This window comes from Muntiacus reevesi, chromosome 5 (genome assembly GCF_963930625.1).
Source record: "Muntiacus reevesi chromosome 5, mMunRee1.1, whole genome shotgun sequence".
NCBI classification, from domain to species: domain Eukaryota; kingdom Metazoa; phylum Chordata; class Mammalia; order Artiodactyla; family Cervidae; genus Muntiacus; species Muntiacus reevesi.
Window position 1 is genome coordinate 107,453,945 of NC_089253.1, and position 15,023 is coordinate 107,468,967.

General features: G+C 50.1%; 1 protein-coding gene across 2 annotated transcripts in view; it reads left to right on the forward strand.

Moving 5' to 3' along the window:
* The first annotated feature begins 12,927 nt into the window (after window positions 1-12,927).
* KIAA1614 (KIAA1614 ortholog) overlaps window positions 12,928-15,023 on the forward strand; it is a 42,566-nt gene continuing 40,470 nt past the window's right edge. Inside the window, exon 1 of one of the 2 annotated variants that reach the window (XM_065936159.1) lies at window positions 12,928-13,666. In XM_065936159.1, the coding sequence (XP_065792231.1) occupies window positions 13,344-13,666 (323 nt within the window). In that variant the 5' untranslated portion in view covers window positions 12,928-13,343. The remainder of the gene's footprint in view (window positions 13,667-15,023) is intronic. The other variant, XM_065936158.1, reaches the window with a different exon arrangement.

Below are 15,023 nucleotides of genomic sequence, written 5' to 3' on the forward strand. Positions count from 1 at the left end.
ACTATGTGCCATGCAGGGCCAACCATGATGGACAGGTCATGGTTGACAGACTGTGGTCCACTGGAGAAGGAAATGGCCAACCACTTCAGTATTCTTGCCTTGAGAACCCCATGAACAGTATGAAAAGGCAAAAAGATATGAGACTGAAAGATGAACTCCCCAGGTCAGTAGGTGCCTGATATGCTACTAGAGAAGAGTGGAGAAATAGCTCCAGGAGGAATGAAGAGGCTGAGCCAGCGTGGAAATGATACCCAGTTCTGGATGTGTCTGGTGGTGAAATAAAGTCCGATGCTATAAAGAACAGCATTGCAGAGGAATCTGGAATGTTAGGCCCATGAATCAAGGTAAATCGGAAGTGATCAAAAAGGAGATGGCAAGAATGAACATCGACATTTTAGGAATTGGTGAACTAAAATGGATGGGAATGGGCAAATTTAATTCAAATAACCAGTATATCTACTACTATGGGCAAGAATCCTTTATAAGAAATGGAGTAGCCCTCATAGTCAACAAAAGAGTCCAAAATACAATACTTGGATGCAATCTCAAAAACAACAGAATGAGTTCAGTTTGTTTCCAAGGCAAATCCCTGGCTGGGGTCCCTTCTCTATTGCTCAGTGCATTAGGCACTTGAAGGGGTACCCTCCCTGGGGTCTTTTTCGGTCAACTATCAGCGCTGGTCTGTAGAGAGAGAAGCTACAGTGATGGCTCCATCCCCTGCGCATGACTCAGCATCATCACCTTGCCTCCCTGGCTCCTCTGCTTTCCTCCAAAGGCATTTCCTACCACAATCTCCTCCCTCATGTCCCCTCTGGCCATTTCCCCACAATCAACAGCAGACCTCATCCTGGGGTTGCTCTCCAATCCCTGCACTCCAGTTCCCAGCCACCAAGGGTTCCAGAGGATTTGCATCCCTGTCCAGGGTACGTAAGGCTGTGGCAAGGATTGTCTGTGTGGTTTTCTTTCTATTCGGACTGTTATATAGATCAGCCACTGCACTTTGCAACAGCCTCAAATTCTTCTCTGCTGTCCCAGACCCTTGTTGCATGTGGGGATTTGACCCCTGCTTCAGTTCCTCCTGATGGCTGGGATGGTAAAGAATGTCCTGCAGTGCTGGAGACCCAGGTTCAATCCTTGGGTTGGGAAGATCCCCTGGAGAAGGGAATGGCTATCCATTCTAGTATTGCTGCCTGGAAAAGTACGTGGACAGAGGAGCCTGGTGGGCTACAGGCCATAGAGTTGCAAAGAGCAAGATCCAACTGAGCAACTGACACTATCACTTTCAGTTTCCCCATCTCTGGATGCAGGTCCAGCTGCTCATTCTCCTCTTTTTCCCCTCCTTCCTTGGTCCTACCCAGTTTTGTGTGGATATATATTCCTTTCCAGTGGTCAGGGACCCTTGCCCCCTTTCAGCTAGTGTTCTGCAAGATCTTCTGTGTCTGAAGGTGTGTTCCTGATGCATCCATGGAGAGAGATGTACTCCATGTCCACCCACTTCCTCTCCCATCTTGAGGAGTCTCTTCATTCATCTTTATATCTGCTTGTCATGCTTTTATCCTTTTTGTGGAAAGAAAGTTATTTTTTTTTTAATACAGGTGATCTGAGTACCCTGATACTTCTTTGCTCAGTTGTGGTGTAAATGGAGAGATACCAAAACCTCAGTCCAAGGACATGGTGACCAGGGCCCAGGCCCCTTGGGGGTAAGGTCAGGGTCACATCACCAGACAAGCCTCTGAGGCTGGGAGAGCTGAAAACTGATGATGAGGGGCATCTAGAAGGAAAGAGCATCAGCTGTGGTCCAGAGACCAGCTGCATCAAGTGAGGGGCTGTCTCATCCTTTTAACCTCCCTCAGGAGAAAAACCTCACCACAGTCCTAGAAGAACACGTGTGGAAAAGTGAGCTGAATGGCGTACAGGGTGGACTTTGGTGGAGCCAGAGTTCACCAGCCAGGTCTCTGTCTAGGGAAAGGTCTGCATCACAGGTCTGGGCCACAAGTGTGGGGCACAGGTGTGGGGGTGCTGTGAGCAGTGTCTCTGGTTGACAGCTCCTCCTCAGTGGCAGCTGGTTGCCTCACCCCAAACTATGCCCCTTAGGGGCAATCCATGTCCAGAGACTAGACAGATCCACATAGAGTGATTTTACTTTATTTTGGGCATATACAGGCTCAGCTCTCTTGTCCCTCAGCGGCTCAGCGCCTGCAATGCAGGATATGTGGGTTCGATCCCTGGGTTGAGAAGATCTCTTGGAGAAGGAAATGGCAACCCACTCCTGTATTCTTGCCTGGGAAATCCCATGGACAGGAGTCTGGTGGGCTACAGTCCTTGGAGTTTCAAAGAGTCAGACACAACTGAGCACAGACGCACCCACCACTACAAATTTTTCCATTCTAGACTGTTCTTGAGGGCAAGGATGCCATCCGTTTTTCTGTCCTTATTGTCCAACCATAATGCCTGGCTTACACTAAGAAATATTCGTTGAAAACATAAGTTGAATTAATTTGACCAAGGATAATTTTTGTATGGGCTTCCCAGGTGGCGCTAGTGGTAAAGAAGCCCTGCCAGTGCAGGAGACATAAGAGATGCCAGTTCTTTTCCTGGGTTGGGAAGATCCCCCAGAGGAGGGCACGGCAACCCAATCCAGTATTCTTGCCTGGAGAATCCCATGGGCACAGAAGCCTGGCAGGCTACAGTCCACAGGGTCACAAAGAGTCGAACACAGCTGAAGCGACTTAGCACACAAGCACAATTTTTGTATATAAATGTTAAGAGCAGCTTTATTTATTCATAATTGCAAAAAAAAAAAAAATACTGGAAACAACCAAACGTCCATCAACAAGAGAATGGATAAACAAATTGGGTAAACTGTCTTGGTCTGTTAGGGCTCCCATAACAAAATACCATACACTGGAGCGCGTAAATAACAGAAATATATTTCTCATTGTTCTAGAAGCTGGTAGTACAGATCAGAGTGTCAGCAGATTTGGTTTCCCTGGAAGCCTGTCTGCTTGGCTTGCAGATGGCAGCTTTGTCACTGTATCCTCACATGGCCCTTTCTCTGTGGACACGTCAAAAGATAGTTTTTAAGAGGGGTAGTCATGTCTTTCATAGAGTTATAAAATGCAAACATGTCAGAGATTTTGTCATTAATCAGAAAATCAGTATAATGCTATAACCTGTTCAAAGAAGAATCTAAATATATAGACTCTTATATAGATAAATATATGTAGATATTTAGATAAATATATTTTTAGATAGATAAATATATTTAATATATTATTAATATATTAATATAATATACATATATTTAAATATATTTATCTATCTAAAAATATATTTTAGATATATTTTTATCTAAAAATGTTTAAAAAATAAATATATATTTAAATATATATTTCGATATATAGATAAATATATAGACATCTGGAATGTGAGAAAAATTTACAAACAAATGCAAAATCAGCAAAATTGGTCAACATTCATGAGTCAGTTCTACAAAAACAATCGTCATTTCTCAGGACAAAAATCATTTGCATTACTATCTATTTTACTACAATTCATAGAATTATAAAATAGCTCAGATAACCTGAAAGGATACATAGACAGTACATCCAATGATATTTGGGGATCATTTCAAAGTTTTTCACATTTTCCCCTATACTTTAATGACTAACTTCTCCATTCCAAACTATGCATTTATTTATCAAGTCTTTTGACATAATTACACACACACACACACACACACACACACTCCAAAATGCTTTGTTCTCAACACCCTAGAAAAAATTCCTTTTCAGCTTGGCCAATTAGCTAAAGCCAGTAGCCGGTTCAGGTCCTAGGACAAATGGAATCCACCTCAGTTCTCCTTGTTTCCTCTGAATCTTCACAGAAATGGCCAAAACTCTTAGTAAGAGATATTATTAGCAATATCAATATTAGCAAGAGAAAGTTTTTGTCTTAGATGCTCCATGCTGAAGAAGTTTTAAAAGCTAAGCAGCTTTCTCATGACATACAGGGACCTACCAACCATGTTTTCACCACTGCTTTCCTGGGGGCAGAGACAAGTCCCGGGGCCCAGTTCCACAACCCCGCTGCAGAAATGGAGTCGGACTTTGTGGGAGAGACGTTGGTTGAGAAGCCTGAGGGGGAGAAAGGGAAGCAGGAGAGTAGAGGGGTGATTCTGGGTGAGGGCATCTACGGGGCAGAAGTAAACAGCCATGAAACAAGCAGAGAGCCTTTCCAGATGTGGCTGCTTACGAAAGGGTGGTGGGAGGCCCGATGGGATAAGACTTTACACACATAAAATCAGAGCTTTCAAGGGCCTGCAAACCCTCAGACACTGGCACTGATGAAGGCCTTCTAAGAATGTGTAGAGAATCCACTTTGACCTGATCCCTGAGCCCACTGGCCACGTCGCGGGCACCCTTCTCTCCTCAGCTCAGTAAACGAAGCACCGCACACCCTGACTCAGCCCACTGAGGCTCTTCCCCAGCAAGCTCTGAAAGGGGCCACTGTGGCACAGCCCCCCATACACACACACACGAAACACACCTCTGCACACAAACCCCAGATGTCCCCCAGAGCTCCCTGGGGGCGACATCTTCCCTGTGAACACCTTCAGTTCAGTTCAGTTCAGTCGCTCAGTAGAGTCCGACTCTGCGACCCCATGGACTGCAGCACGACAGGCCTCCCTGTCCATCACCAACTCCCTGAGCTTGCTCAAACTCATGTCCATTGAGTCGGTGATGTCATCCAACCATCTCAGCCTATGTTGTCACCTTCTCCTCCTACCTTCAATATTTCCCAGCATCAGGTTCTTTTCCAATGAGTCAGTTCTTCACATCAGGTGGCCAAAGTATTGGAGATTCACCATCAGTTCTTCCAATGAATATTCAGGACTGATTTCCTTTAGGACTGACTGGTTTGATCTGCTTGCAGTCTAAGGGACTCTCAAGAGTCTTCTCCAACACCACAGTTCAAAAGCATCAATTCTTCGGTGCTCACCTTTCCTTATAGTCCAACTCTCACATCCATACATGACTACTGGAAAAGCCATAACTGACTAGACAGACCTTTGTCAGCAAAGTAATATCTCTGCTTTTGAATATGTTGTCTAGGTTGGTCATAGCTTTTCTTCCAAGGAGCAAGCATCTTTTAATCTCATTGCTGCAGTTACCTCTGCGGTGATTTTGGAGCTCAAGAAAATAAAATCTGTCACTGTTTCCATTGTTTCCCCATCTATTTGCCATGAAGTGATAGGACTGGATTCCATGATCTTAGTTTTTTGAATGTTGAGGAAAGTTTTTTCATTATCCTCTTTCACTTTCATCAAGAGGCTCTTTGGTTCCTCTTCGCTTTTTGCCATAAGGGTGGTGTCATCTGCATATCTGAGGTTATTGATATTTCTCCCTGTAATCTTGATTCCAGTTTGTGCTTCTTCCAGTCCAGCGTTTCTCATGATGTACACTGCATATAAGTTAAATAAGCAGGGTGACCATATACAGCCTTGACGTACTCCTTTTCCCGATTTGGAACCAGTCTGTTGTTCCATGTCCAGTTCTAACTGTTGCTTCCTGACCTGCATACTGATTTCTTAGGAGGCAGGTAAGGTGGTCTGGTATTTCCATCTCTTTAAGAATTTTCCACAGCTTGTTATAATCCACACAGTCAAAGGCTTTGGCATAATCAATAAAGCAGAAGTAGATGTTTTTCTGAACTCTCTTGCTTTTTCTGTGATCCTATGGATGTTGGCAATTTGATCTCTGGTTCCTCTGCCTTTTCTAAATCCAACTTGAACATCTGGAAGTTCTAATTTCACGTACTGTTGAGGCCTGGCTTGGAGAATTTTGAGCAGTACTTTGCTAGCATGTGAGATGAGTGCAATTGAGCAGTACTTTGAGCATTCTTTGGCATTGCCTTTCTTTGGGATTGGAATGGAAACTGACCTTTTCCAGTCCTGGGCCACTGCTGAGTTTTCCAAATTTGCTGGCATATTGAGTGCAGCACTTTCACAACATCATCTTTTAGGATTTGAAATAGCTCAACTGGAATTCCATCATCTCCACTAGCTTTGTTCATAGTGATGCTTCCTAAGGCCCACTTGACTTCACATTCCAAGATGTCTGGCTCTGGGTGACTGATCACACCATTGTGGTTATCTGGGTCGTGAAGATCTTTTGTGTATAGTTCTTCTTTACAAAATAACATCCTAACCTTCTGCAGATCCTGTCTGCTCCTTCACTCTCCACCACAGCTCTTAAAACTGGTTTTGGACCCAACCTCTTGAGTCAGTAACTTGTAACCCTTTGCTTACCAACTGATCCTTTTATTACTTCTATGATCCTTAAGAAGTAATAAAAGTTTTGTCCTACAAACCAACCATATTTATTGCATAATAATCCTTGTCCCCTTGGCAACCCACACTGTCATATTCAGTTGATATAATACCAGTCAAAAGCAAAGACACTTCTCATGGTAAATGTATGATTTCCATTAGACTTCTTTAAATATGGGTGATAACTTATGCTCCCCTCCCCAGTAGGTGTCTGGGGACTCCAGGTTCCCTCATAGTTCAGTTGGTAAAGAATCTGTCTGCAATGCGGGAGACCGGGTTCGCTTCCTGAGTCAGGAAGATCCCCTGGAGAAGGAAATGGCAACCCACTCCAGTATTCTTGCCTGGAGAATCCCATGGACAGAGGAGCCTGGCAGACTACAGTCCATGTGGTCGCAAGAGTCAGACATGACTTAGTGACTAAAGAGAGAGAAAAGAGAGAGAGAGAGAGAGAAATGTGGGTGATAACCCCCATTAGGGGTCTAGGGACCCCAGGTTGGGAAATCCTGTTCTGAGGATTAATATTGAGTGAGTTCAGCGAAGTCTCCTTTGCTCTCCCTTTGCTCAGATGGGCAAACTGAGGCTGTTAGTTTTCAGGTAAATTGACTTAATCAAACTGACAAAGAATTGGAAAGGAAATTGAGATTTTTTTTTTTTTTTAAAGAAAGTCTCCCTTTTTTTGGTCTCTAACTCTTTTTGGCATTAGGTTTTCTTAAAAAATAGGGTAAAATTAAGCTGGGATGGGCTGTCACTTGCCCCCTGATGGAACCTTTTCTGCTTGTAGCCTGGCCCTCTCTACAGGATCCTAGAATTTGCTGCATAGCAGCTGCCTGCCGCTCCTCTCCAAGTCAAGAGGCCCAGACCATCCCAACAAGAAGGAACCCGAGAGGTTGTCTGGTCCATGTTGTCCCAGGATGTTAATTGCTATGTGGGGGTGGGGGGAAAACAGCTTCGTGGTCAGTTACTTTTGAGAAAGGCAGTGTTAAGCAAAGGTAAGCTGGTTTGATCTTGTTTTGTTTTCACTTCAGGACATGGCTGAGCCTGTGAAATGCCTTTGGGCCTAACGAACTGCCAGGAAGGTGAGATGGCATGCATTATCGCCCAGATTTACTGGACTTGAAATCTCTTTTTCATGGGAGACCTGTTCATGTCTCACGGGACCCTGGGGTTCTGAGAAGCTTAGCTGGGGACCTGTTAGTCCAGCCTGACACTTCCAGGTAAGGAAACTGAACTCAGAGTGACCCAGTGCTTGGACCCACAAGAAGATACAGTCCAGCCAGAGCTGAACCCAGGTCACCAGAGTCTAATCCTGGACTTGGCAAATTTGGGTCTTTTCCTCTATACCTCACCCACTACATACCTTCACTTAACACAGGGGAAAAACTTTCCGAGGGACCCGGGAAGCGGAGGGTGTTCGCTTAGACAGAGCCTCTCTGGAGGCTCATTTGTGTCTCCAGCAAAACCTCCCAAGCTGGTGGGGGCAGGCGGGGACGGGAGACAGGAACCCCGACAGGATGAGGGACTGCAGAGCCTGGGGGACTAGAAAGGGCTCCATCTGCAGCAGAAAAGCCGTGAGGCTTTCGGAGTTTCTCATATGTCTTAATCGAATTACGCATAGAACTGAACACTGTCTTTTCTCAAGATCAAAAGCTGTCACAGACATGACTCCCATGCTCAGTCAACCTCCAGTATCTTCCGCACGCATCTGCTCTGGTTTCATTAACGAGAAAAGTCAATGTGGCCAAGACGACCATGGCTATTGGCAGACAGGTGAGAGCTAGGGGTCCTCTCCTCTTATTGTTGGCGGCCTCCCACTGAGCAGGCATGGGGGAGTCGGAGGGAGAGCATTAAAACATTTGCCTAAGCCCAGTCATTTCCCGGTGATTAGGATTAGGAAATGAAAAGCTCCGTGTGCACTCGCACGGGAGCAGATGCCTGGCACTCAGGGTGGGCACATGGAGAGTGGGCCTCCAGGGCCTCGGTGTCTCCAGGGCAGCCCCGTCCCCGCCCGGCAGCTCCCCCTCTGCCTGCCCCGGGCAGCGGTGCGGGCTGGCCAGGTAGGAAGCACGCCTTTGTTCTTCTTGGCCCGAGTCAGCTCAGGCAAGCGTGGCAAAGAACATGGCATACATGTGTTCCCACGTGTGTGTGTACATGTGTGTGTACGTGTGTTCGTGTGTGCAGAGCGGCATGACTGAAACCTAGGTGGTTGCTCTCGGGAGGTGCCCAGTTGTCAAGTTGCCTGACTGTCTTCTCTCCACCTAGCTTTACCTGCTTCTTTCGCGTTCTTTTCTCCTCTCCCCTTCCCCATCTATTTCTCCTTCTGAGGCCTATTTTATCTGCAAGTTTCCAGACTCGCTCAGAATTGAAGTGTAAGGGCCACACCAATGTCTGGGATCAGTGGCCATTTGGGGGAAAAGCGAGGAGGGCAGGAGTGTCATGTGTAATTGGGAGTCACGAAGGCTGGAGGCTGGTCCTCGCCCCGCCCGTGGCCGACTATCTCGCAGGCCCTGGGGCAGGACGGGCCACACCGAGGGAATGAACCACATCCTTTGGAAATGACCTTGATCCCCTGAGCAGGAGCGGCCCCGTCTTCTGCTCTCAGGCATCCTTACCTGACAGGGATTTTTTGTCTTTCATTTTAACTACGTGGCCTCTAGTCAGCAGCTTTTATGTGCTGGGAGCGTGTTGGGGCCAGGAACGAGGCTGAGGAACAGGAAGCGCTGTGAGGTGTCGGAGGCCGACCACTCAGAGTGCTAAGTGCTCGGGCAGAAGTGGGTCCGGGGTGCGCGAACCCAGGTCGGGAGGACAGCACAGGATGCTGGAGAAGGCGTCTCTGCAGAGGCGCCACTTGAGCTGAGTGTGGACGGTCTAGGAGGAGACAGCCAAGTTGGGGTGGGGTGTGTGTGTGTGTGTGTGTGTGTGTGTGTGTGTGTGTGGCGTGAAGCAGCGTGTTTCAGGCTGAAGGAAAGACTGGGCAAAGGCAAGGAGACATGAGCCAGTATGGCCAGTCAGGGGAACTAGTAGCAATTCAATATGGTGGGTGGGCTGGACAGGCTCTCGGGGTGATGAGAACTGGGGCTAGAGAGAGCGCTGTACCATACAAAGGAGTCTGAGTTTTAAGCTGAGGGTTTCTGCTTCTTCACACTGACTGGCCTCAAAATCACCTGGGAAGCTTGTTAGGGAACACATTCCTGGGCCTAACTCCAACTAAGGAATCAGAATCCCCAAGGGCGAGACCTCAGAATCAGCCTTTTCAGCAGCATCCCGGGAGGGTCTACACAAGACCCTGGGAAACAGCAGGAGGATTCCTATCAAGGGAGAGGCGGGTGCATGGGAAACCAGTCCTGACACTCTCTTGAGCTTCTGCTGGAAAGAAAAATGAGGGTCTGTCTGAGGGGGAGGCCCTGGGACTGTAACCAGTATCACCAGGGGGGCTGCCAGGATCAGATGCCCTAGTGCTCCGGTACCATGTGCCCCCTGATGAGGACAGGAAATGCAGATCTCCAGCTGGACACGTTCCTGCAGGCAGTAAGGGGAAGGATCACAGAGGTGTCCCTCCCACCCTTTCCCCCTCTACTCCACCTGCTCTAAGGGAGGGACCTTGAAGGACCAGCTCACCCTTTCCCTCCATCCTAAGGGAAATCCCTACTTCTACAACCCACAAGCCTCCTTATTCAAACTGAGTGTTCAGAGCCCATTGTGGGAGGGTGGAGAGGAGGAGTGAGCTTGTGTTTTCATCCAGGCTAAGGGGAGGGAGACTTCCCTAGGTGATCCAAACGGAGGAGGGGGGCTCTGTGTCTGCTATTTACTCTACATTTGGGTTCCTCCTAGATTCCTCTCCAAAGGATGGTAATGAAAGAGTCTGATACTCAAGGAGGTAAGGCAGTTGCCCAGCCCAGAAAGGTGCTCAAGGCTAAGGCCCAGATTAGACCACCTTCCAGGGACTCTCACTTCAAAGGACAGGGTCCAAGCACCTCACCGGGGACCTAGAGCCCTCAACCAGGCCCCACCACCCTAGTTCTGCAGCCTCACCCCCACCCCCAGACTTTCCCAGATTAACCTTTATATTTAACACTTAAACCAGGCAGTTTCACACCTCAATGCCTGTGTTTATGCTAATCCCTCCCCCTCTGACTTGCCTATCCCACCCCTTCCCCTCTGTCTGGCTAATTCCTGCTCATTCTGCAAGACCCAGCTCGCCTAGATACCTCCCGACCACCCAGCAGGCATCTCAATCTAGCTATTCCTGTGAATGACCCACCTCCACCCTATGCTCACCTTGATGGGACCACTTATACAGAGTTTAGGCACCGCCCCTTCCCTACTCTGAGTTGACCAGAAATTCCTCAAGGGCAGGATTTGTGGTACTACATTTTGTCTCCCCAGTGCCTGGCACACGGTAGGAGCTAAAGAGATATTTGCTGAACCAAACAGAATCCAGATGAATGGGATGTGCCCTGAGGCATGAGAATGCCACAATCATTTAAGAGCATTCTAAGGATTGGCTTATGGTGTTTTTAGGACCCTGTGTGCTGGGTGCTCAGACACTCAGTCATGTCAACCTCTTTGCTACCCATGTACTGTAACCCATCAGGCTCCTCTGTCCATGGGATTCTCCCAGCAAGAATACTGGAGTAGGGTGTCATTTCCTCCTCTAGGGGATCTTCCTGACCCAGGGATCAAACTCGTGTCTCTTACGTCTCCTGCAGGTGCCTATTAAAGCCTCTGTATAGCTGTGACACTTCATCCCCCTGTTAAATGCAAAGTAACAAATTTAATGAGTATACTGAAGGTGAATATTTGCATGTTAAAAAGGCTGAGGGCAGGTTTCCTTTAAATACTAGGCCTTTGCTAGAACTTTCAGAAACTTACCTCACAGATCATTAACTTTTGGGGGAGGCGGGGAGCAGAGGTCCTGGAGCTGAAATCTCTAATTAAGAGTCTGAGCTCCAAAGCAGTGACTCTGAAAGGAAGAAACAAGGCAGAGTCTTGGACCTGGACAGAACCGGGTTCAGACTCTTGGCTATACTAGCTGTGTAGCCTTGGGCAAGCCCCATCACTTGGGTCTACCCCAGTTTCTGTATTCCTAAAGTGGGGATACACTGTACCTACTTTGCAGAGTTGTTCTAATGATCTAAAACATCCAACATAGAGTGCTTTGCCTCATAACAGGTCCCCAATAATAGTAATAGTGTTACCGGTAGGGTTGACATTGCGCACGGAGGAGAGGAAGGAGTCTTTCGAGGTTTACAGGATTTTATCTGGGCTGGCAGAAGAAGAAGGCAGAGAGGATCCAGAAAGGAAGGGCCGGACCATAGCAGCAACATAATCTGACTATCACAGTACTTCACAATTCTTTTGATGTTTTTAAACAAAATCTTTCCACTTTGAATATGCGGAATGCTGGCAACAGCATTGTTCTGGGTGGTTAATGGAGGGTCTTGGACTTGCCAGCTCTGCGACCTTGGACAGATCATCTAACTACAGTTTCCTCATCTGTACAAAGAAGACAGGAAACAGTACCCATCTCTGAGGACTGCAGCAATGCCAGGTGACAGGACGCCCTCCATAAATGGTACCAGTTACTGTATTGTGAAGTGATCAGTACTAACCAGCACAGAATGGTTAAGTCCCCGTTGGAGGATCTGCTCGATGTGGGAATATGGGGGTGGAGGGTGGGGTGCAAGAGCACTGCCCACGCCCCTGGAGACCACCTGTGTGACCTTGGGGCTGTTCTGTAACAGGGAGGGTGTGTCCTAGATAATCTCCCAGGTGCCTAAATTAGCAAAGGTTAGTCCACCCACAGACAGCTCCCCGAACATCCGCTCTCAGGACTGGATGCCTTGTCCTGCCCAGATGCCCTCTTCCCCACTTTGTGCAGAGTGACTCTTATTCACTCAAGGGCAGGCCTCTTTCCCATCCTCCCCTGACACCCCATCCCCTCTGCGCAGTCCGCAGGCTTCGGTCCATACCCTAGGCAGCTAGGTCTGTCATCTAGATGGTGACTCTACTGCCTCAGGGCAAGCAGAGAGCAAGGCGCTGGAGAGTGAAGCTTGTTGGCAGAAGGAAAGATGATCAGCTCTTTCCCTCTGTAGAGATTTCCGGAATCTCCTGGGTCCTAATTCTCTTATAGTTTGTTGTGGAAAAACAGGCTTGGAAATAGTTGGGGCTCCGTCCCCTCTCCCTGGGTGGAAAGAGAAAGCGTGCTCCCTTGGTTGGGGCCACCGCTGCAGGGCATATTAATACCTTCCTGCCACGTCTGGGAAAAGTGACAAGGGGCCTTCCGGAGTCCCCAGAGTCCCCCCCGGACCGGTCCCTATCCAAGGCGTCTGGCCACGCAGGCACCTGGCTCTCCCCTTAGCTGGACAAGAAGAGGGGACTCGCGTCCACCACGTGTGTCCCTCGCGCTGCTAGAAAGCGGAAACAAATGACCTTGACCTCCAAGGAGACAGCCCCTCGGAGAGGGCGCCTCCTCCGGAAAAGTCGTCCAGACAAAGGGCATTCCTCGGCTTCCACCCCGACAGCCGCCAGCCGCCGGCCGAGCCTCCCCCCACCGCGCCCCGGGTGTAGGGTTACACGCCTCGCCGCGAAGCTCCGGGGAGAGCGCGGTGTTTCCGCAGCTTCGGCTCACGTGGAGCCGCATCTCACCGCCGCGCTCTCCCCGAAGCCTGGGCTGCGAGCGCCCTCCCGGCGGACGGGGCGACCCGGGCCGGGAGGGGTGAGGTCCGGCCGCCCGGAAGGCAGCCCCCGCCCCGTCCGAGGCTCCGAGCTCGCGGCCGGGCCGGCGGCTTAGACGCCTGGGCAGCCCCGGGAGGGGCGGCCCCGCAGGGCGCTGGGTCCCGGGTCCCGGGGAGCGCGCGGGGCGGCGGGGCGGGGTGCGAGCGAGGGCCGCTCCTCCAGCCCCTTCCGCCGCGCCTCCTTTCTGCTCTCCCGCTCCCTCTTCCCGTCCCGGCCGGGGGAGGCGCCGGGCTTGGCCTCTCACCCCCTCCGTGGCCGAGCCATGAGCTAGCCGCCCATGCCGCTTCCTGCCCTCCCGCGCCCTCCCCGTCCGACCCCGCGTCGCCCTCCCCGGACCTGGAGGGAGGCCGCGGCCCGCGGGGCGGCTGCCCGATTCCGACCCCACCCGGACCCCGGGGCGGCCCGCGGAGCCCGGAGCCGAGCCGGGCGCGCCCCGAGAGCCGAGGCCTGCGGGCCGCACTCCCCGAGCCCCGGGCCGGAGCCCGCGCGCCCTGCTCCCCGCCGCGGACCCGGGAGGGAGAGGGGGCGAGAGGAGGGCCTGGTCTCCCCGGGGATGGAGGGGATGGAGGCGGCGCCCAGACCTGCCGGCGGCAGCCTTCAGTGAGTACGGAGGAGGCGAGGCCCCGGGCGGGCCGGGGATGGCGGGACCGGGGGAGCGAGAAGGAAGGGTCTCGGGGGAGGCCTGCCCGTCACGACCGTCTTCACTTCAGCGTCTCGGGGTTGGGGTTAGAGGAGGACAGCGCTCGGCCCTAGACTTCAGCGGCTCCGAGCCGCACAAGTCTGTACCCGCTGTTCCCCCGAGGAAAGTCTCATCCATCCTAACAGGTCTCTAGAGAAGGGTGATCTCTGCAATGCTGTTCCAGACTTTACCTGAAAGCTCTTGTAATGTGACGGAAATTGCTCCCATACCCTTCAAATCCCCTGCTTCCTGGATTGAACCTTAGAAGAGAGGACTCAGTGGCTGGGCTGTGACGACAAAGTTGATCAATTCTTGATGAACTGGTAGAGACAATGATCTCGTTCTCCCAAAGACAGGCCTTAAACGTCACAGGCTTAAAACGGACATAGCACACCGGCGTGTGTGTGTTTTGCTTTATGGAATATGTGCATTCATGAAATGTATTAAAAACTGAGTTGTAATAAATGACTGTAGAGGAGCTTGGCATTTAAGAGAATTCTGTAGTGAATCTTTAGTCAGTATTAGGTGAATAATTAACCCCTAGTTTGTAATTTATGTAAATGTGGATTTTTATGCATGCAGTGGGACATATCTAGATGTATGGTGTAGAAGGGGCATGGTCTCGGAGAGCAGGATAAATATGAAGACATTGTGGCTGGTATGTGTGCACAGAACTGCTTGGCGAGTAAAATCTCGTGCTCACTTGTATTCCCTGTGAAGACATTGACACATCAAGCGTGCCACCAAGGAGCGGTCGTCTGTGCAGGTCACCTGTCTAGACCAATATTCCTGTAGGACGAAGGGGAGTTGGGACCAGGACCCAGTCCTGGTCCCTGGGTGCTTTGGAAGGGCCCTGACCTTGGGAGGAGAAGCTTTGCATTCCTAGCCAGGCCTCCCTCAGCTTTGGTGTCTCCTAATGGCTCTGGGCCTCCGTCTCTCTGTAAAAATGAGGGTCATAACCCTCTTCCAGCAGAATGGCGTAAGAATTTGAGAGTGTTTGAAAGTACCTTTAGGCCCACCCAGCACCGAGCAGATGCTGAAAGGCCTTGGTGCCTGGTCCTAGCCGCCCTGTGGGCACAGCTCCGCTCAGGCCTGAGGTTTGAGGACAGGGAAGGGGGACACCTTCCACCCGCAGGTCAGGTCCTGAAGTCCATCCTCTGCCCTGGTTCCCTTTGGAAAGGGAAGAGCTTGTGGGCATGAGCAGAAATTGCCGTCCTCCCCTGAAGCCTGACACCTGTCAGCAAAACACGAAGCCAGGGGCTGGGAATCCAGCCCCCA